Consider the following 23,273-nt stretch of genomic DNA (forward strand, 5'->3'; position numbering starts at 1 on the left):
AGAAAATAGTCTATGCATATTTATGAATCTACTGCATCTAACTTAGATCTTGTTACACTGCTTAAATATTGAAGTGCAGTTGTTATATTTGGATAGCATTATCTGTAGTTGGAGTCAACTGTCCATTCAAACGATCGCTGGATGATTCATTTGTTCGGATCTAAAGAGTTGATTCTTTTGAAGTCCCTTTTAAATTAATCTTCAGTTCCTATGAGCTAATTTAGACATTGACACCCTACATCAGGCTTTGCACTGCTTTTGAAGCTCATCAGGCTGCATAAATCATTTTGCAAAATGCATTTCATTTAAAGCTCATTTTAATTATTGAATTGAACAATTAATTATATAATCACAGTTATTTAAAAACTGTTCTATAAATTGTGTGATGTTAAAAAAGTCCAAAATGAGCTAAAGATATACTTTGCGTGCTTGGCCCCTTAGTTGCTGCCTAGAGCTACATTTTCAGTTGATCCACTTAAAACATTTCCATTGTGGTCCATGCTATTTGAATGCATAGTGAGGATTTGCAGTGCATTCTTCTATTTGTGTTTGCATTGTGGGCTATGCTGTTTTCTGTGGAGTTTGCATGTTCTCCCCGTGTTTGCGTGGGTTTCCGCCGGGTGCTCCAGTTTTCCCCACAAGGCCAAAGACATGTGCTATAGCTGAATTGAATAAACTAAATTGACTGTAGTGTATGTGTGTGAATAAGAATGAATGGGTATTTCCCATTGATGGGTTCCAGCTGAAATTACATTCACGGCAGAGTAGGCCTATTGAAAGAAAGATGTAAGGTTGCCGAGAGAGAGTAAAGGGATCTTGACTTGGGTTTGGAACTTGCCATTATTTTTCATTTTATTTTTTTATTTATTTATTTCTGTTCATTGTGCTATCGACAAACTGATCTGTCTAAAGCCGACTAAAGTTAAACTTACCTGGGTATGTCGCATAACCTGCTTTCTGGAATACACTCTATTTTATGTGACACACCCAGGTAAGTAAGTCGATAACCACAGCTTTTGGTTCCTTCCTTCTATTAGCTATTGCTCCTGATCTTATCAATCAAATGCAGATTCAGCAGGTATGCCACACATATTGAAACATCTGTTTTCGGGGTCTCGAGACCATGTCACAACGAGTTTCACATCAGGCATCTTAGTTGTAAAATTACCTGCAAATTTTTTGTTTGTTTAGCTCAGTTCAGTGTTATATTTTATTTGCTAAAACATTTTTAAAGCAAAGGACTGTTTCAAGTTATTTCATTTTTCTGCGCCATTTTACTCACTTTATTGCGTTGTTCAAGTATATCTTTGATGAAAATGCTTCAAGTAAAAAAAAAAAAGAACATCAGGAATGTTTACCCTCCCCCTCTTCTTTTCCGTCTGTTCCTGCCTATCCCTCCTCCCTCTCGAGCAGACAAGCCGACTGCTAGACTGTCAGGAAGTGTTATGACTTGCTGCCATAGGTCTTTGTGAGGCCGTCAGGAATGCTGGTGTTTCAGATTAGCATTGAAGGGTGTGGAGTGAATACTGCCTCTGTTGCCACTGCTGGTGCCTAAAGCTCCATTCACAGCACACATAAGGATCGACGGTATGTCTGATTTTCTCTATTCAAGTTTAGTCTTTCTCTACATTCTACTTTGTCTCAATAATAATATACACTGGTGAAAACCCGTCTCTTTTCCTAGCCATGCTGCTAATGACACAGCATCTGTAAAAGCCATATGTTGTTTCAATTCACATTTCTTCCAAATGTTTGCAGCTTGAAAGTAATTTTGTTAACTGATATTTCAGGGCAGTTTTTTGAAAGGTTTTTAGGGTTTTTTCTTTTTTCTAGTTTGACTGGTATATATTTTTTTATGATAGAAAACATGGGTAAAATTTCCTTTACTTAGTATTTTATAGTTTCACATTGTTCAATCGGTCATGAAATGTTGGCAGTCCTTGGAAACACTGGAAATCTAGTCACTACACAGGATTATCTGGTTGCTTAGATTTGTCCACAAACAAACCGTAGTCAAATTATACTACAGCTATGCTTGAACTGCAGAATCGTATTAAATTTATGAAATTAAGGTTAATTAATTTACAACTGATGACTATTTTGTCATTAGGGTACCATTGAATGTTAAGGTTATTTTTCTAGCTGTAAGAAGTCTTCAACTTTTTGCTTTTCCGTCAGGGTGTGGTAGGATGGCAAGCACCATTGCAGATGTGTGCTAAATAATCCCAAATGCTTGCAATGTAAAACTAGTGGCTAAAATAAAGTTGCTTCTTATAGAGTGACTTTTGGCTGTTGCTTGATCTTTTCACTTTATGTAGGGATAACTAAGGCATAGTTCAGTGTTCACCTTTCCAAACCGGTCTAATTTTATTTCTGATTTTGAACACAATGGAAGATTTTATGGAAAATTCTAAAAACCTGTAAACATAGATTTCCACAGTTTTTGTTGTTCCCACTATGGATGTCAATGGCTACAGCCAGGTTTTCAGCTTTCTTTAAAGTAGCTTTTTGTGTACAAAAGTAATAAAGATTTACAATCAATTGAGGCTGAGTAAATACAGAAAAAAATATATTTTGGGGGTGAACTACCTTTTTATTGTTTTTTGTTCTGTTGTATCATTTTCATTGTGCAGTACCTGAACTTAACTGAACTAAACTGTGAGAACTGAACTGTAGAACCAGAACTTCATATGTGTTAAGCTGCTTTGACAAAATCTAAATTGTAAACAACACTATAAGAATGAAGATGAATTTAACAAAATTTGCTGGGTTTGACTTGGTTTTGTGGGATTTTGCTAGCCTTGAATTAAAGGTGACTCTTCAGTTGACTAACAACAATAAAAAAGCCTTTAGATAGATCGATTAAAGAATCAGTGAGTCTTGCTGAAGACTCACGTAATTGCTTTTCTCAAACTCATAGTGAGGTTGCATTCAAAAGGTTGTTTTGGCACGCCCTTTCCAACATACATTTTGTCCAAATATAGTCTACTACTTCAGTATCTTGCATGCCTAAATATTTGCATGCCATTTGCTTGTCTTATAATTTTACTGCACAGAGCCACTTCCAAGTTTCTTTGTTAGAAAACAGACATACAGACAAACCTTTTGTCTTTCTTTCTACAGAACAACATTGTATTTGACAGAGCTTTGGGAGATGGCTGGTAAGATATCCAAAGAAGAGCTGGAGGAGTTGCGGGAGGCTTTTGGGAAAGTTGGTGAGTGTTTTTCCTGTCTGACCAGTTTTGTCTACTCTAATCATAACTTGGTGTTCCACCCATTAGGTGTCTTTTTTCCTTTACATATATTGTGATGTCTTCTGATTATCTTTATTTTCTCTGCATAGATGGCAAAAGCTAAATAATTGTGCAAAGCCAAAAATAAGAATTTGCAGTATGTTTTCAAATGTGCCATTTGGCATCTGATTTCAACCTTGAATTTTTTTTTTTATGTGATGTTATATATTTTTTAATACTATTTACCCATGTTTGCGGTTGGATTTCCATTTTCAATTACTTTTTTTTATGATGGATGGTATGTGAAACTGGACACATTTTCACATGCTATTATGGTTCACAACATGCAACAGATAATGATTTTAAATGATTGGATTCTGAAATATTATAGTCTTGCTGTTTGGTAACACTTTACCATAAGGCTCCATTTGTTAGAAGTAGGTAATAAAGGTAAATTGACTGTGAAAAAAAAAAAACATTTATCATAGCTTATGATGATTAATTAGTTAATGATTTATAGCATGTTGTAAAGTTCAATTAAAATATTTAAACTAACAAAATAACTTCTGTGACAAATTTACCCCTTTCCCACACACCAATGACATTTGTTCTCATGTGCCAGTACAGCTGACATTTTTAGAAATCATTAGCTCATTATAGATGTTGCAAATGGATGGTAAATTTCCAATAAACTTTGCACCAGAACTTAATTTAGAAAAAAAAAAAGTTGGAACCTTAAAATGATTTTATTGAAATTAATTAGAACTTTGAAGAAATGTATATAAGTTGTATCATGTATGAACACAAATGTAAAAGATTTGTTTGGTCATAAAGTAATTATAAACTGACATTAGGCATGGGATGGTATAAGATTCAGACGGTATGATAACCTTGGATAAAATTATCTCGGTTTCACGTTCTTGTTATGTTCATAACTCACGTTCCTCAAAGAAGGGAAAAGAGATGAGTGTCTTCCTTGGCACAGCAGCCATGTCTACAGCTGATGGCTGAGTGTTCAGCTTTTACAGCAGCTGAAGTCTGAAGCACTCATATTTTGGAACAGTAAATATGTCAGGCTGAATAATGAAAATAAATAATTGACTTCTGCTGTCTTCATTAGTTTCAAAAACACTGATTTCTTTACAATTTATATATTTTTTTGTATATTTTTTCTGCTGGAGATAGTGTCATACTAAAAAAACAAAAAAAACTCTCATTTTGGGGGTTTTAAAACCTTGACTTTTCCAAACCGTGGTATACCTTGAAAACGATTATCGTCCCACGCTAGCTAACATGTACACAAACTAATACGGATTTAAAAAATGGCATTGACTGATGGAATTGTAAGTGAAAGTTTTAGATTTCGTAATGTAAATTGGTTCCACACAAGATTGTGTCAGATATGAAAAAGCTTGTAACACAGCTACATGTGTATAAATTATTTTTTAAAATTGGTAAATTTATATATACACCAGTCAAAAATTGGACACATTACATTTTTTTCTTTACTCTTATACTCATAATAAAAGTCTGTATTTAGTGTTCGGAAATACAGACTAAATGATATTATTGTGAGTACACCTTATAATGGGTTAACCTGCAGTTGTTTGTATACATTAATGTACATACAGTGCATTTGGAGAGTATTTAAGGCACTTCACTTTTTCCATGTTTTTATGTTACAACCTTATTCCAAAATGGATTAAATTAATTGATTTCCTCAAAATTTTACACACAATACCTCATATTGACAATGTGAATTTTTTTTAATTGTTCCAAATTTAAAGTAAAAAACCTCAAAAATCACATGTACATAAGTATTCACAACCTTTGCTCAATACTTTGTGGATGTACAGCCTCAAGCCTTTTTGAATATGATGTTGTAAGCTTGGCACACCTGTCTTTGGGAATTTTTGCCTCTTTGCAAGACCTCTCAAGCTCTATCAGGCTGGATCATAAGTGACGGTCTACAGACGTTTAATAGGATTTAGTTCTGGCCTCTGACTGGGCCACTCAAGGACATTCACAGAGTTGTTGTGAAACCACTCCATTAATATTTTGGCGGTTTGCTTTGGGTTATTGTCCTGCTGGAAGGTGGACCGACACCCCAGTCTGAGATCAAGAGGTTCTTTTTCTCCACAGAAGAATGCTGGAGCTCACACAGAGTGACTATTGGGTTATTGAACACCTCACTGACTAAGGCCCTTCTCTCCCAATTGCTCATTTTAGATGGCCAGCCAGCTCAAGGAAGGAGGTCTACAGACAATTCCTTTGTCTTCCTGCTTGGTATGTGCTTTGACATGCACTGTCAACCCTGGGATATAGACAGGTGTATGACTTTTCAAAGCATGTCCAATCAATGGAATTTACCACAGGTGAATTAAGCTGCTAAAACAACTCAGGAATGATCAGTGGAAACAGATCTGTACCTGAGCTCAATTGACAGCTTCACAGCAAAGGCTGTGAATACTTACGTACATGTGATTTTTCAGTTTTTTTTTTTTTTTTTAATAAATTTGCAAGAATTTCATAAAAAAAAAATTTCATATTGTCATTATGGAGTATTGTATGTAGAATGCAATTTTGAGAAAATAAATGAATTTAAACAGTTTTGGAATAAAGGCTTGTGCACACGGGATGCTTATTGTCATCACTTTTCAAGATTTTTTCTGGATTCAAACCCAAGAGCTTTTCACTGGCGTCGAGCAGAAGAGTATGCAAAATCCCTCCTTGACGTTATTTGGCATTACACAACTTTAAGCTTTTGACACACACTTGTAACACAGAGGACAAAGTTGACAGAAATGATTATTTTTCACCAGAGCAATAAGCAGCTCCACGTTCATATTGCCTTTGCCTCTTCTTTAATGTGCGCTCACATTGACAGTTTTGCACTTGAGTGTCTTCAAGTGCTGTTTACTTTAACTTCAGAAGCTCCGTGCACGTGAACAAAATCTAATTGGTGGAGAAGGCTTTGATGCGGCGTGTCAAAAAAAAAATACAAGCACTAGGTGTTTTTTTTTTTTAAATAACGCTTTTGCGCCTGCTGATTTGTGCTTTGGTATGCACGATCACTTTGACGCCCTTTATTTAAAAAACGTCTCGGTGTGCACGGGCCTTAAGGCTGTAATAAAAAAATATGGAAAAGGTGAAGCGGTTTGAACCTTTTCAGGATGCATTGTATTTATGTGTGTGTGTGTGTGTGTGTGTGTGTGTGTGTGTGTGTGTGTGTGTGTGTGTATATATATATATATATATATATATATATATATATATATACATATATATGTATATGTGTGTGTGTGTGTCTGTATGTCTATATCACACGAGTAGCAGTGCGATGTATGTATGTAAATATATATATATCAGATTCGAGATCCAGACAGAACTGTTGTATATATATATATATATATATATATATATATATATATATATATATATATATATATATATATATATATATATATATATATATACAACAGTTCTGTCTGGATCTCGAATCTGATTGGCTGATAGTCTTCATATATTTAAGTAATATCAGCATCCATACAGCCTCTTTACTCTTTGTGTATTACTCCGCCCACATACAGCCAGCTACAAGCAGACACTACAGTTTGACAAATGTTACTGCAGTTAGACAACAAAATATGCTTTTGAGGCTTATTTGCAAGAATAGTGCCTATTTTAAAATATTTACAATTTCTGAGAGACAGCTCGTCGGCGACAGTTGACGTTTTCTATCCACAAGATGGCGACAGAACAGCATAATAAGGCCTTACGCTTAGAAGATATAAAAGTCTGATTTCTAACTAAAGCAGATCAAATCAATATTAATCTGTTCAGACCAGTCTCCTGCAAACATCCTGTTTTTATTTCTTTCTAAAAAAAAAAAAAAAAAAACTCCCGTAATTTTACCCACCTCTCTCTTTGGTACAGTCTGTAAACTAAACCCCCCTGGTTTGCCAACTTCTGCTGTTTTGACATCAGCTGCAGATGTAAATAAATGGCGGAAGAAAGTAGTTCCTAATAAAAAGGGGTCTTTACACTCTCCGTGTTTGATTTTCTTATTTATATACACGATTGTGCTGTTGAACTGTTGTATAAACGCAATATCACACTCATAGCAGTGCGATATGACTGTATATCAGCACGGGCGGGACCTCCCATCCATGCTGATATACAGCCATAACACACTGCTACTCGTGTGATATTGCTCATATAATGTAAATCACACGAGTAGCAGTGCGATGTGGCTGTATATCGGCATTGGTGGGAGGCTGGCGTTGACAAAACAGATGATTTTGCTCACATTTTAAGATTATAAGGCTGAACAGCATGAAATGCCATCTCATTGTACAGAGATTTTCCAGTATTTCTCTGTTGCTCTGTTGGGAGATCACAATATTACGATGATATAAATATGAAAGCATTACAACATGCAAAAGAGAAAGATCGATTTAGAATGTCATTTGATTTAATCAGCTGTACTTTGAAATTACACATCTTTTCACTTAGGGCTTAGTATGCAGTCTCTGTCGCCATTTTGTGGATGAACATCATCAACTGTCTTTGCTCAAAGACAGGCTAACGGCTACCGACGCGATGTCTCAGAAATAATAAACATTTTAAAATATGCACTATCCTTAAAAATAATCTGCAAAGTTGCAATCTAAACAACTACATTCTCGACTAAAACAGCTCCGAAAGTACATTCTGTTGCCCAACTGCAGCAATAATTGTCAAACTGTAGAGTGTCCTCTAATTGTTGATGTATTCGGGCATTGGACAAGTGCTGTTACTGGCAAAATCGCATGGCTATTAGTAAATCAGATTCAAGAACCAGACAGAACTGTAGTGTACACACACACACACACACACATACACACACACACAAAACCAACGTTGTAACCAACATTACTGTTGCTTGGCTGTTGCCTGTTGGAAAAGTCAAACAAACCTTTCCTTATCATTTCTTTTCATAGATTTGAACGGCAATGGCTTCATCTGTGACCATGAGCTGCATGACCTTTTCAAAGAAGCCAATCTGCCACTGCCAGGGTACAAAGTCCGAGAGATCATACAGAAACTGATGGAAGAGGGTGACAAAAACAAGGACAACATGATCAGCTTTGATGAGTTTGTCTCTGTAGGTCCACAGAGTATATATATATATATATATATATATATATATATATATATATATATATAGTCAATACATTCTACTATGCTCAAGATTATACTAAGTGCATTTTTCTTGTGTTTTATTTCCATTTTAATAGTTTGGATAATAACATTGAATCAATGCTGTTTATTTACATTACTTACCATAGTTTTTAATAAATTAATTTCCAGTCTTGAAAACATCAAACATTTTATTTACAAAACATTACAAATAATGAAAAATAAAAAATATATGTTTAAAAAGATTATATATTGTTTATAATAGAGGTTGACAATGAGATATAAAATCATGAAACTTTTTATTTTTATTATTTTTTACATTTTTCAGTGTACAACCCCAAATCGGAAAAAGTTGGGACAGTATGGGAAACGCAAATAACAATATTATTGGGACAGGAGTAATTTAGGGCTAGTAATCAGGTAAATTTGTGAAATAAAGATGTAATTTGATCACAGCAGGTAATTATAATTATGATTTGGTACATACGCAGCATCCAAGAAAGGTCTAGTCCTTTAGGAGCAAAGAAGTCACTGAGGAGCACCAGTTTAAAAAAAATATTGAAAAGGCGTGGATATTTTACCTTCAACAGTGCATAACATAGTTAAAGAATTCAAAGAATCTGGAGGAATTTCATTGCGTAAAGGACAAGGGCACAAGCCTAAGCTAAACAACTTCGATCTCAGACCCCTCAGGCAGAACTGCATCAAGAATCATCAATCTTCTATAAGTGATATCACTACATGGGCTCAGGACTGCTTTGGCACATGTTTGTCAAGTACAACAATAAGTTGTTGCATCCACAAATGCCAGGGAAAACTGCACTTTGCGAAAAGGAATCACTATGTTAACAGCAGGGCTAGATTAACCAATGGGCCTTATGGGCACAGGCCCAGGGGCCCGTGCGCACTAGGGGCCCCTGCGAGGGGGGAGAAAAAAAGACAATTTCGCAGTGTCTTTTTTGGCTAATTGCAAATAGCGCATCTAGTAGGAATAAGCTATTCAGGGTTTACACCCATCGATGCTTGATTGATAGAGACAAGATTAGTAAAGAGCTGCTGATCTTTACAACTGTAGTGGCGCACCTTGTAGGGCGCACAGCATCATCTTTTGACGCGATTAATCATAAACTCGGTTCGAATCCACCATCAGCTGAACTCGTACTACTTTTTTTTCTCCCCATTACATATCAGATTGGAAATATATTTATTTTTAACAGGAAGGAAACATTTTTTAAAAATAATGCAAATGTGATATAAAGTCACAAGTGTCTCGTGGGTATTTAATAATGTTTAGCCTTATTATAGGCGCCTGCCGTGCCTCCCTCTCTGGAAACACTATATTGCTCAGACAACTGTATTTCCTCTGAGCAAAAAAAATTGCGATCACATATTAATATTATTATTATATTTTAACTGCCTTTTTTTCGTTAACTAAACAGAATGCTGTAATTGGTCAAGCGAGGAAACGTCAAATGAGTGGACAAGTGGATTTAGCAAACGCGAGAGAAAGAGGAGAGGAGGCATCTTTTTTGAGGCATTTTCCAAACACACCATCTTTAAACAGACCCATGATCAGGAGAAAGAGGGTACAGTAGAAGAAGACGTTATGGTAACTTTAAATGATGAGAAGCTAGCATTAACCAGGCGGAGGAGGCTAACGGCAGCGCAGCGCGGACTGGATTCATCGTGTGAGAGACAGACAGAAAAGGAGAGAGAAAGGGAGATAGAGAGAGAAAGGCCCAGAAGAGGAGAGAGACGGGAGAGAAGAGGTATAGTGTGTGTGATTTCGGATACTTTCAGGTTTATAATCAAGTCTTCATCACGAGAAGAGTAGAGAAAATACAGGGAGAGGAGGAGAGAGACAGTAAAACAGTGTTTGTATTATGAAAGACTCAGATTCATAGAACTCAGATTCACATAGAACTGTATTAGAGAAGCATTGTGCGTTATATGCCATGGCAATAATATGCTTTATAAGTTTGTAAAAGCAATACATTAAAATACCCTTATAAAAAAAAAATATATATATATTTTATAGTTCTTAATCCGGGCCTGGTTAACAGTGTCTAGAAGTGCCATCGGCTTCTCTTGGCAGAAACATGTTCTGTGGTCAGATGAACCTGTATTTCAGGTACTTTTTGGGAGAAATTGATGCGGAACAAAGAAGAGAATCATCCAGACTGTTCCCAGCAACAAGTCCAAAATTCTGAGTTTGTCATGGTTGTGTCAGTGCCCTTGACAAAGTTAACTTGCAATTTTGTGAGGAAGAGAACACAGGTGCTTGACTGGCCTGTCTGTAGTCCAGACCCAGAAAGAATGAAACACTATATTATACTTTATTGTCTTTAGTTCCTAAATGTCCTTTAAGTGCAAAAAGAAATGGAGAAATTCACTTAAAACCTTATTTGAAATGTCTTTCAAGAACCAAAATTGTAATATGTTTATTTTGAAAAAGCAAAACAATAAAAATCATGAGGAACACATTAAATATTGTTTAATGTATTATATGCAGTGGAATACAAGTTAGAGTACAAATAGAAATCACTAGTTTCTTTGTATTTGGGTTTTTCATACTGTACATAACTTTTTTTCTGATTTTGGGTTGTAATTAATTTATTAAGGCAATGTGGTAGCGCAATAGATAGTGCTGTCGCTTCACGGCAAGTAGGTCACTGGTTTGAGCCTCAGCTGGGTCAGTTGGCGTTTCTGTGTGGAGTTTCCTCCGAGTGCTCCAGTTTCTCCCACAGTCCAAACACGTGGTACAGGTAAATTGGGTAGGCTAAATTGTCCATAGTGTATGAGTGTGTATAGATGTTTCCCAGAGATAGGTTTCTGCTGGAAGGGCATCCACTGCATAAAACTAGTGCTGGATGGATTGGCGGTTCATTCTGCTGTGTTGACCCCAGATTAATTATTTTATATATATATATATATATATATATATATATATATATATATATATATATATATATATATATATATATATATATATATATACACACAGTTGACGTCAGATTTATTAGCCCCCTTAGAAAGACGTCAAAATTATTGGCCCCCTTCGAATATTTTTCTTCTTTTTTAAATATTTTCCAAATAATGTTTAACAGAGCAAGGGAATTTTCACAGTATGTCTGATAATATTTTTTTCTTCTGGAGAAAGTCTTATTGTTTTATTAAAACTGTTTTAAAGGCAGTTAAAAAATTTTTTAAACACCATTTTTAGGGACAAAATTATTAGCCCTTTTAAGCTATTTTTTTTCTCGATAGTCTACAGAATAAACCATCGTTATACAATAACTTGCCTAATTACGCTAACTTGCCTAGTTTCCCCTTATTAACCTAATTAAGCCTTTAAATGTCACTTTAAGTTGTATAGAAGTGTCTTGAAAAATATCTATTAAAATATTATTTACTGTCATCATGGCAAAGATAAAATAAATATATTATTAGAAATGAGTTATTAAAACTATTATGTTTAGAAATGTGTTGAAGAAATCTGCTCTTCATTAAATAGAAATTGGGGAAAAAATAAACAAGCGGTCTAATAATCCAGGGGGGCTAATAATTCTGACTTCAACTGTATGTATGTACTGTATATGTATATATTTATATATGAGCAATATCACACGAGTAGCAGTGTGCTATGGCTGTATATCAGCACTGGTGGGAGGTGTGCGTTAGCACACACACACACACACACACACACACACACACACACACACACACACTTTTTAGGTAACTAAAAAGTCCTGGCACATAAAAGGGCAGTTTTTAAATAATATTTCTCTAAAATATCTTTTTTTACATTTATTTTATTATTATGTCAAGTCTTTATGATAGGTTCTGACATGGTTTTGTGCATTGATTTGGTGAATGGCTATTGTAGCATTTTATGTGTGTTATGTATATAAAGTTATGAAACTTCTATTTCTATTGCGCTTTATACAGCAAAATGCAGACTGTGTCAACGCCACATTACATAGGTTAACATGACTAAAGCACTGTGTTGGCCAATATGCATACAGGTACCCTGTATTATACTATTAATATCCTATTTTGTGTCTATCCAGATCTTTCAGGAGTTAAAGAGTGGTGACATTGCAAAGAGCTTTCGGAAGGCCATTAACAGGAAAGAGGGTATCTTGGCCATTGGAGGCACCTCTGAGCTCTCCAGTGCAGGCACACAGCATTCCTTCTCAGGTAAAAATACTTATTTTACGAGATGAAACAAATCAGTTCTTCCTTTTGCATTAATTATGTTGGCTGAACACACTATAATTTTAGTTTTAGTTTTAGTATAACGCAATTATACCAACCATATTGCATTTTTATTATATGTATATATATATATATATATATATATATATATATATATATATATATATATATATATATATATATATATATATATATATATATATATATATATATATATATATATATATATATGTATGTATGTATGTATGTATGTATATATATATATATATATATATATATATATATATATATATATATATATATATATATATATATATATATATATATATATATATATATGTGTGTGTGTGTGTGTGTGTGTGTGTGTGTGTATGTATGTATATTGTTTTAACTTTGTGATATGTTGTTTTTAAAATGTTTGTAATAAATAAACGTTCTTAACTTTACAAGTTATTTATTTATTTTATTTCTTCATTGAATGATTTGAGAGTGCGTTTTTCAATGTAACATGTTTTTTAAAAGTTTGTATTAAATGGAGGTGCTTAAAATTTCTTCTTCAATCTTATTTCTACCTATTTTTTCTTTCTTTAACTCCTTAAATATCAGCCACACCATAGCAGCCATTTACAAGATGCTAATAACATGCTAGCACATGCTATTTATGTTAACACTATGGGAGTGACATGCTAATCATGCTAACAACATGTTAATAACTTCTTAGTTATGCTAGAATCTGTAATGACATGCTACTAACATACTAATCATGCTAACAACATGCCATATGTTTTAACATTAAAAATCATCAAATCTCCAACTTTTTTAAACTTTAGCATCAAGTTTTGTTTGCACTATACTTCCCTGTGGCTTGTGGTATTGAGATGATAGGCTACCAAGATAATGGTGATATTACAGTCTTTGCATGAACTATCATATAAATGCCTTGAAATACCATGGTAATTAAAGGTACTTTAGGCACATGTAAATATCTTATGAAAGTATTAGCCTATGGTATCGTGTTGGCTTTTGTTTGGCATTAATGGCACTGTATATACTTTTATTTATTGCATCTGTGAAAAGAGGAGGAGAGATTTGCATTTGTGAATTGGATCAACACAGCTTTGGAACATGACCCTGACTGTAAACACAAACTGCCCATGAACCCTAATACGGATGCTCTCTTCAAGGCCGTAGGTGATGGTATAGTCTTGTGGTAAGCCTGATACATTCTTTAACATATTGTACATGGTTTCATTATTTTAACTTTTAAGATATCCATATGTCTTAATCTGTGTGTCCTTCTGTCTTTTAGTAAAATGATCAATCTTTCAGTACCTGATACTATTGATGAGAGGACAATCAACAAAAAAAAGCTAACACCATTCACAATACAGGTTTGATTTTACTTTTTTTGTGTATTCCTTTAAAAATTATCTTTATTGACTTTGGGTTATTAACCCTGTTTGTTTTCCCGTATTAAAGCAAACACATTTGTGTTAAGAGTGATTTTAATCTCAATTAGATAATTTTTTTTTACCTGGTTAAATTAATATAATTTTGTGCTATATTGAAAAACATTCTTTCCATCCTGCAGGAGAATCTTAACTTGGCTCTCAATTCAGCCTCTGCCATTGGCTGTCACGTGGTCAACATTGGAGCTTTAGACCTTCGAGAAGGGAAACCTCATCTGGTTTTAGGGCTTCTGTGGCAGATCATCAAGATTGGTCTGTTTGCTGACATTGAGCTGAGCAGAAATGAGGGTACATGTCTTTGTGCAAATACAGTTTTGCTTTTGGTCCAAACAGTGCTGCCTTGGGCATGGTAATGACAACATCCAGGTAGTCTGAAAATAGCCAGAAAAATCTTTTATAGTTAGTGTTAACCTGACTGACTGAATTGACCTGGGGGTGGGGGGTTTCTCAAACAACGACATATCTAGTGGCTGAATTATAATAGTATGATGCAACGTTTGAAAAATTAACAATGTAGTGACCAGTGTTTCCGCAAAACCGTAGTTTCTCTGTTGCAGATCCATCGTTTGAACCACGTTAGTGGTAAAACCTCCATAATGACGCTCTAAACGGGGCGGAGTAACAACTTCTTTAAAAAAATTACCCAAAAAAATGACACGCACTTTAAAAAAAAATTCAATATTAGTTTTAGTAAAAACTCGTTTTTTATATTATCTGAAATATATGTAAATGGCACATATAGGCCAATGTTCCCTTCACAAGTATTTTTGAGAATATTCTTATATATCTCACAAATAACTCATATAAAATGTTTATGGTTGTAATTTACAGTAGACTATTTATTAATAATAAGAATTATTATTATTATTATTATTACCATTATTTTTATTATCATTCATTCATTTTCTTGTCGGCTTAGTCCCTTTATTAATGCAGGGTCGCCACAGCGGAATGAACCGCAAACTAATCCAGCAAGTTTTTTACACAGCGGATGCCCTTCCAGCAGAAACCCATCTCTGGGAAACATCCGCACACATTCACACACAAACTCATACGGACAATTTAGCATACCCAATTCACCTCTACCACATGTCTTTGGACTGTGGGTGGAAACCGGAGCACCCGGAGGAAACCCACGCGAAGGCAGGGAGAACATGCAAACTCCAAACAGAAACACCAACTGAGCCGAGGTTCGAACCAACGACCCAGCGACCTTCTTGCTGTGAGGCGACAGCACTACCTACTGCACCACTGCCTCCCCCTACTTTTATTATTTAGTAGGATATTGTTTATTAATTTATTTACATTTTTGAAGTCTACTTTTACAACTGTGGCACATTCAAACCACTGCAGAAATTTTCTAAACCAATGTTCTAAATGGATGTTCTAAATGGATGGTCCATTTTAGTATAATTTCTGGTTCGGGTGCAAGCTGGCACTGTAAGCTGCCGCTACCCACGTTGAATATTTTAAAAGACATATACTGTATAAATCTAGAGTCTAAAGACCCTTCTTTTATATTTTTAAGCAGGCTTTCCTTTAAAAATTTTATCATGTTATTTTATATCCGCGATATGTGTTTATACTTGTTTGGTCAGTGCTTGTTTGGTATTGTTTTAATATTTGTTTAACTTTTTTTTATGTTTTATTTATACATTGAGAAACATTACAAAAATTTACAAAGACATAAACGTAACAATAAGCAAATACACTGAAGAGTATTTTGAGCAAATAATAATAATAGAAATAAATAAATAAAAATAAAATAATAAAATAAATAGATAAATTAATAAAAACCAACAACACTAGTGCAATCTTATATACATAAAAACAAGTCTACAATGTTCTAATTTCATAAAATAAAGAACATTTCTTATCCAACAAGAGTGAGAAGGAGGGTGAGGGCTCTTCCAGTTCAGAAGAATTAATCGCCTAGCCAGAAGGGTTAAAAAGGCTACAAAGTCTACAAAATGAGAGGGTAAAGTGTGGTCGGGCGGAAGAACCCCAAATAAACCAATAATTGGACATGGTGGGATATCGACAGTGGTAATAGCTGATAGCGAGAGAAATATTTGTCTCCAAAAAGAAAGCAGGAAAGGACAGGACCAAAACATATGGAATAAAGTAGCTGTACCAGAATGACCCCTTTTGCACTCAGGGTCTATAGACGGATTGATGCGAGCTAGCCTGCTCTTGGAGCTCTATGCACTACCTTGAATTGTATTAGCCTGTGACATGCACAGATTGAGGAGCAGTTAACCCTGTTGAAGACCGCTTTCCATGTCTCCTCTGTAATGTCAATTCCAATGTCTTGAGACCAGGTTTTCCGTAAATTATCAGAAGAAAATTGAAGATTAACAATTATATTACATAAATTAGAATTTGAACCTTTAGTACAGGGATCTATGCCCAGAATTGTGTCTAGATCTGAAGTAGGCGGTGCATTTGGAAAGTTAACAAATTTCTTGCGCACAAAATCTCGAATTTGTAAGTATCTGAAAAAATTGGTTTTAGGGACATTAAATTGGGAGGCCAACTGACCAAAAGAGGCAAAAACACAGTCAATGTAAAGATCACCAAAAGAAGCCAATCCAAGATCTCTCCATGAGGCATAAGCACTGTCCAAGATAGAAGGATAAAACAGAGGATTGGAGTGTATTGGGGATAATAAAGAGATATTATAAAAAACCAAAATGGCGCAAAAATTGGGTCCAAATTTTGAGACTGTTTTTTACAATTATATTATTTGAATATTTAATTGGGGTCATTGTATATGGGAGGCATAAAAGAGCAGCCAAAGAGGATGACTTATTACACGAGACAGACTCAATGTGCAGCCCAAGAGGGGGGATTCGCTAAGTTGCATGAATGTAGCCAATATAGAGTAGAGCGTATATTTGCTGCCCAGTAATATATTTGGAAATTTGGAAGAGCTAGACCACCCAATTGTTTTGTTATTTGAAAAATACTTTTATGGATCTTTGGGGGTTTTCTGTTCCAGAGAAAACTAGGAATAGAGCAATCAAGTGTAACTAAAAAAGAATTTGGAATAAAAATAGTAATAATTGAAATAAGTAAAGAAATCTTGGAAGTACAATCATCTTAATACAGTTAACCCTACCGATCAAAGATAAAGGGAGGAGAGACCATCGATTAAAATCCTGTGTAAGTTTTTTTCACTAATGGGACAAAGTTGTGGTCAAATAAGTCTGAAAAGCTTTTTTGTGATATTTATGTCCAAATATTTGAAACTTTATAAGTAGAATTTGAAAGGTAAAGAACTTAATGGGTAATCCAACGCTGCTGTATTAATAGGCATCAATTCACTTTTACTCAAAACTTATATCCTGAAATCAGGCCAAAGTCTGCTAGCAATTTCAACACCAAAGGAATAGAGGTACAAGGGTCAGACACGTATAACAAGAGATCATCGGTGTTTAAAGACAGTTTGTGCTCCAACTCCCCCCTTTTTATGCCAGCCATTGCACTGGCTCTTACAGCAATTGCCAATGGCTCAATGGCTATTGCAAATAGTAGAGGGGAGAGTGGGCAGCCTTGTCTAGTACCGCGACCAAGTGAGATATATTTAGAATAATTGTTATTTGTTCGTATACAGGCCATTGGAGATGTGTATAAAAGTCTAATCCAAGCTATAATTTGATCAGGAAACCCAAATTTCTTCAGTGTATATTTGTTTTATCTTGTTTTAGCATGGTTGTTGATGCTTATTGTAAGGCGACCTTGGATGTCTAGAAAGGCGCCATTTACAATTAAAATAATTTTTTTATTATTACTAAACACCAGGCCCATATCATATACAGTAGGCTACAGGCACATTTCTTAATAAATAACCTACTATAAAGTAAAACCATTAACCTATGCTATATATTTTTGTTTTCACAATCTTTGGAGAAGTAACGTAAATTTCACTTTTAAATAATAGTCACCTATAGTTTTCTGCATTCAAAATGTCCTAAATGTTTTCAAAGTGCACTATGAAGGGAGCGCAATTGTCAATATAAAGATTACAAAAACTAAACTGTAAAAATAGGCTACGTTGAAAGCAAATTAAGTGTAAGAGAGATGACCTTGATATTTTTTTCAGAACTTTCTGAATCCATAGGGCATAGGAGGATAAAGAACTATGTAATGACGGAACTTGCAACGCTAGTTGGCAAATGATGGTTTTCCGAAACGCACCCCAGTGTAGCTATTAGCTGTTAAACTTAACTTGACCTCATTGCTAGACTAAACAGTTTTTCTCTCAAATTGAACTTGAGAGAGTTTATGCCTGTCTCACAGGGTCTATCCTCAGATGAACCTTGAGCCAAGAAGATCAATAAGCTAGACCAGGGGTATTCAATTAACATTGAAAGAGGTCCAGTTACAGATTTTTTTTTTGTTATTTTTTTGTTGTGTTTATATTTTTTGATTTTTACATAATTATTAGCCCCCCTGAATTATTAGACCCCCTTATTTTCAGGGCTATAAAATGTGATGTGCTTAAGGTTTAAGTTGAAACACTGTAGTTACATGGACTATTTTCACAATGTTATCATTACCTTTTTGGGCCTCAAATTTTTGACATTGGCTTTCAATGGAGGGACAAAAGATCTCAATTTAAAGTGTTTTAATGTCACTGTGTCTTGTTTTAGCCCTCGCAGCATTGTTGAGAGATGGAGAGACACTTGAGGATCTGATGAAACTGTCTCCAGAGGAATTGTTGCTCCGCTGGGCCAACTTTCATCTAGAGAATGCTGGATGGAGTAAGATCAACAACTTTAGCCATGATATTAAGGTCAGTCCTAATTTGCCTATTCACTGTGCTCTGCTGTTGTGTCACTCTTCTGAAGAGTTATCAGCTCTCTGGTCTGTTTGTACTATTTTTTGTACTATTTTGTACTATAAGTTTGTACTATTTCCCATAGCAGTTGGTCAGTGCAATTGGTTGAATCTTAATAATAAAAATATCCTTGTCTCTAAATTTATTTTGTTCCTGAAACACACACTTTGAGAACATGTACTGACCATAAAAGTATTTATAAACTGCAAATGGTTTATTTTTATTTGTATACATTCAAAATTTCAACAAAACAATATGTTTTTGTAAAGTTTGTAAAAAGGGAGTGTTTTCTATTTCTGGGCCATTTGTCAACATGACTGTGAGCCAAATCAAATATATTTGATATTGATTATCGAATATTTGCCTTACAGACATGAAACATGTCTGCATAAATCCTAAAAGTACACTTTTATATGTTGCCATTCTTTTAGGAAAAAAAAAAGATTATCTGGTTTAAAAATGTGTATTGAACAAGCACAATGCAGAAGCTCATCTGCTGATTAGTTCCAACCTTCCACATTCAAACACATATTACGTTACAACACCCATGTGGACATGCAAATTATTATTACAATTATTTTGGCATAATATAAATATGCCATGAAATATTACTTTAATTTAAAGTAAATGTTTTTCATGTACAAACCTAAATCAGAAAAAAGTTGTGAGAGTATGGAAAACATAAATAAAAAGAAAATAAATATTTCCAAATTCACTTTGACTTGTATTTCATTGCAGACAATATGACAACACAAAATATTTCTGGTTTTGTCTGGTCAACTTAATTTTATTTGTAAATATTCATCCTTTCATAACATTCAGACCTGCAACGCATAACAAAAAAAGTTGAGACAGATGCAATTCAGGATTAGTAATCAGATAAATTGGTAGAATAATTATTTGATTTTAAACAGGTGATGTCAACAGGTAAAATCAAATTATGATTTGGTACAAAACCAGCATTCAATAAAGGTCTAGTCCTTTAGCAGCAAAAATGGGCCAAGGATTGGCATTTTGCCAACAAATACTTGAGAGGTTGAGTGGTTTGTAAATCTTGGATTTAAAAAAAACTGAAAAAAACAGCCAGAATGAGCCTGAAATCACACCGAATGAGTCTGGAGCCTGAACTAGACTTTTGAGTAACCAGTCTTAGAGATTAGAATATTTAACAGCTCAACTTTTATGGTTAAATGACTAGAATGACCAGAGCCACCACCTAAGTTCCACAAATGGCCGCCAGAGCCATGTGACTTTCCATTTCCACCAGTGGCACATGACTTCCCAGTGCCCCTAGTGCCGTGTGACTTCCCAGTCAGACCAGAGCTGTGCGACTATTCAGTGACGCCTGAGCCGTGTGATCCTCCAGTGCCACCAGAGCTGTCTGAACCACCAATGTCTCCTGAACCAAAGCCTCCTGACCCATTGGGAATAAATAAGCAGCTAGTCTCTCCTGACCCTAAACCTCCTGACACACTGGGGTTAGCTGAACTGCCAGTGCTCCATGAACCAAAACCTCCTGACCCACTGGGGTTAGTTGAACTGCTAGTGCTTCCTGAACCAGAATCTCCTGATCCACTGTAGGTGTATGACCCACCTGTGTTCTCAGCAGCTCCAAGCTCGTGGCCCTCAGCAGCTCTATGCTCCAGGTCCTCCGCAACTTCCTGCTCCAGGTTCTCTACTGCTCCCCGCACCAGGCCCTCTGCAACTCCATGCTCCAGGCCCACTGCAGCACTGTGCTCCAGGCCTTCCACAGCTCCACGACCCAGGTCCTCTGCTATTCCAGGCTCAGCTCCGCTGCACAGACCTGACCCTCTGTCCCTTCCCCTATTCTGCCTCCACTTCACCTCTCTCTTGGCCTGTAGCATCTGTTTGGAGCATCTGGAATCCGCTTTTAGAGTGGGTCCTCTGTCATGATCACCAGCGATCTAACATTTGAAGATCACTGGAGAACTACAGATCTGTCACTCAACTGGACTTCATATAACATCATGCACCTCTTGCACACCAGTTCCTTATTCCCTCTCATCACACACACACACACACACACACACACACACACACACACACACACACACACACACACACACACACACACACACAAGTGATGGTCATTCTCAATGATCACATAGATTACATATACCCTGGTTTCATACACTGTTTCTGGTTTCTGCCACAACCACCTCCAGAGCTGCCAGATCCTCCATCACTGCCAGATCCTCCACCACTGCCAGAGCTGCCAAAACCGCCAGAGCTACCAGAGTCAACGCTACCACAACCAGAGCCACTGACATTGCCAGAACTCTCTTAATTCGTCTAATGGCAGTGCCAGACACCTCTGAATCCCTCGAATGGTGGGCGCCAGACACCACTGAATCCCTCGAATGGCGGGTGCCAGACACCCTGAATCAATTGAATGCTAGGCGCCAGACACCTTTGAATCATTCGAATGACCTAGAGCACCAGGTACTCCTGAACTCTCCGAATGGTGGGCACCAGACCCACCAGAATTTCTTAAATAGCCAGTGGCGCCAGACCCTCCCAAATTCCCTGAATGGCCAGGGGTGCCTGAAATTCTACAGTCTCCACATAATAAGTCCCACAATTGAGTCCCACGATTGGCCAGAGCCGCCGTCTGAGTTTCACGAAAGACTGCCAGTGCCATGTGACTTCCCAGAACCACAAGAGTAATATGACCCTTCAGTGCCTCCTGAACCAAAGCCTCCTGACCGTATGGGGTTATATGAACTGCCAGTGTCTGCTGAACCAAAGTTTTCTGACCCACTGGGCTTAGATGAACTGCCAGTGCCTCCTGAACCAAAGTCTCCTGGCCCATTGGGGTTAGATGAACTTGCAGTGCCTCCTGAACCAAAGCCTCCTGATCCTCTGGGGTTAGATAAACTACCAGTGCCTTTAGAACCAAAGCCTCATGACCCACTGGGATTAGATAAACTGGAAGTTTCTGCTGAACCAAAGCCTCCTGACCCACTGGGGTTAGATGAACTGCCAGTGTCTCCTGAACCAAAGCCTCCTTGCCCACTGGGGTTTGATGAACTGTCAGTGCCTCCTGAACCAAAATCTCCTGGCCCATTGGGGTTAGATGAACTGGCAGTGCCTCTTGAATCAAAGCTTCCTGACCCACTGAGGTTAGATAAACTACCAGTGCCTTTGGAACCAAAGCCTCATGACCCACTGGAATTAGATTAACTGCCAGTGCCTTCTGAACCAAAGCCTCCTGACCCTCTGGGGTTAGATGAACTACCAGTGTCTGCTGAACCAAAGCCTCCTGACCCACTGGGGTTAGATGAACTGCCAGTGGCTCCTGAACCAAAGCCTCCTGACCCACTTGGGTTTGATGAACTGTCAGTGACTCCTGAACCAAAGCCTCCTGACCCACTGGGGTTAGATGAACTGCCAGTACCTCCTGAACCAGAGCCTCCTGACCCACTGGGGTTTGGTGAACTGTCAGTGCCTCCTGAACCAAAGTCTTCTGGTCCATTGGGGTTAGATGAACTGGCAGTGCCTCTTGAACCAAAGCTTCCTGACTCACTGGGGTTAGATAAACTACCAGTGCCTTCTGAACCAAAGCCTCCTGACCCACTGGGGTTTGATGAACTGCCAGTGCCTCTTGAACCGAAGTCTCCTGGCCCATAGGGGTAAGATGAATTGCCAGTGCCTCTTGAACCAAAGCCTCCTGACCCACTGGGGTTAGATGAACTGCCAGTGCCTCCTGAACCCCTCAGCAACTCCATGCTCAGGTTACTCCTCTGCTGCACGGTCTTGGCCCTCCATCCCTCCCCCAGTTCCGCCTCTGCTCACCCTCCTCCTAAACTGTATTTGGAGCATCTGGAATCTGCTCTTAGAGCATGGGCTCTGTCACGATCACCAGTAATCTAACCATAATAAATCACCGGAGAACTTTCACATGCATATATTTGAGGCAAGCCTGCCTCAATATGAACTACAAATTCTGTCATACAACACACATACACACCTGCTCCATGTCTCTATTGATTACACTGCCACAGCTGATGCTGCATATGGACTGATTACACTACACATATATACTGCTTATTTTGACACTCTGTTTGCTGAGTCTTGTTATACTGCTTGTAAACATTACAACATCTTTCTCTTGCCTTGTTGGTTTTGATCCTTGCTTTGTTTTGTTGTTCATCCCTGACTGCTGCCTGCCTTCTGACCACTAACCTGTTATTTTTACTATAAATTTGGATTGCCTTTATACATCTGTTTGCCCCTTTGTTGACATGCCAACTGACCCAGACGAGGTTCAAACCAGTGACCTCATTGCTGTGAGGCAATTGTGCTACT

General features: G+C 36.7%; 1 protein-coding gene across 1 annotated transcript in view; it reads left to right on the top strand.

The window, feature by feature from the left end:
- Positions 1-1,476: 1,476 nt before the first annotated feature.
- Positions 1,477-23,273, top strand: part of pls3 (plastin 3 (T isoform)) — a 62,111-nt gene continuing 40,314 nt past the window's right edge. The window contains 8 exon segments of the mRNA NM_001002326.1: positions 1,477-1,587; positions 3,124-3,215; positions 8,216-8,379; positions 12,485-12,614; positions 13,710-13,842; positions 13,942-14,023; positions 14,224-14,389; positions 18,757-18,899. Of these exon segments, the coding sequence (NP_001002326.1) occupies positions 3,155-3,215; positions 8,216-8,379; positions 12,485-12,614; positions 13,710-13,842; positions 13,942-14,023; positions 14,224-14,389; positions 18,757-18,899 (879 nt within the window). The 5' untranslated portion in view covers positions 1,477-1,587; positions 3,124-3,154.

Source organism: Danio rerio, chromosome 14, assembly GCF_052040795.2.
Source record: "Danio rerio strain M-AB ecotype USA chromosome 14, GRCz13ab, whole genome shotgun sequence".
Lineage (NCBI taxonomy): Eukaryota > Metazoa > Chordata > Actinopteri > Cypriniformes > Danionidae > Danio > Danio rerio.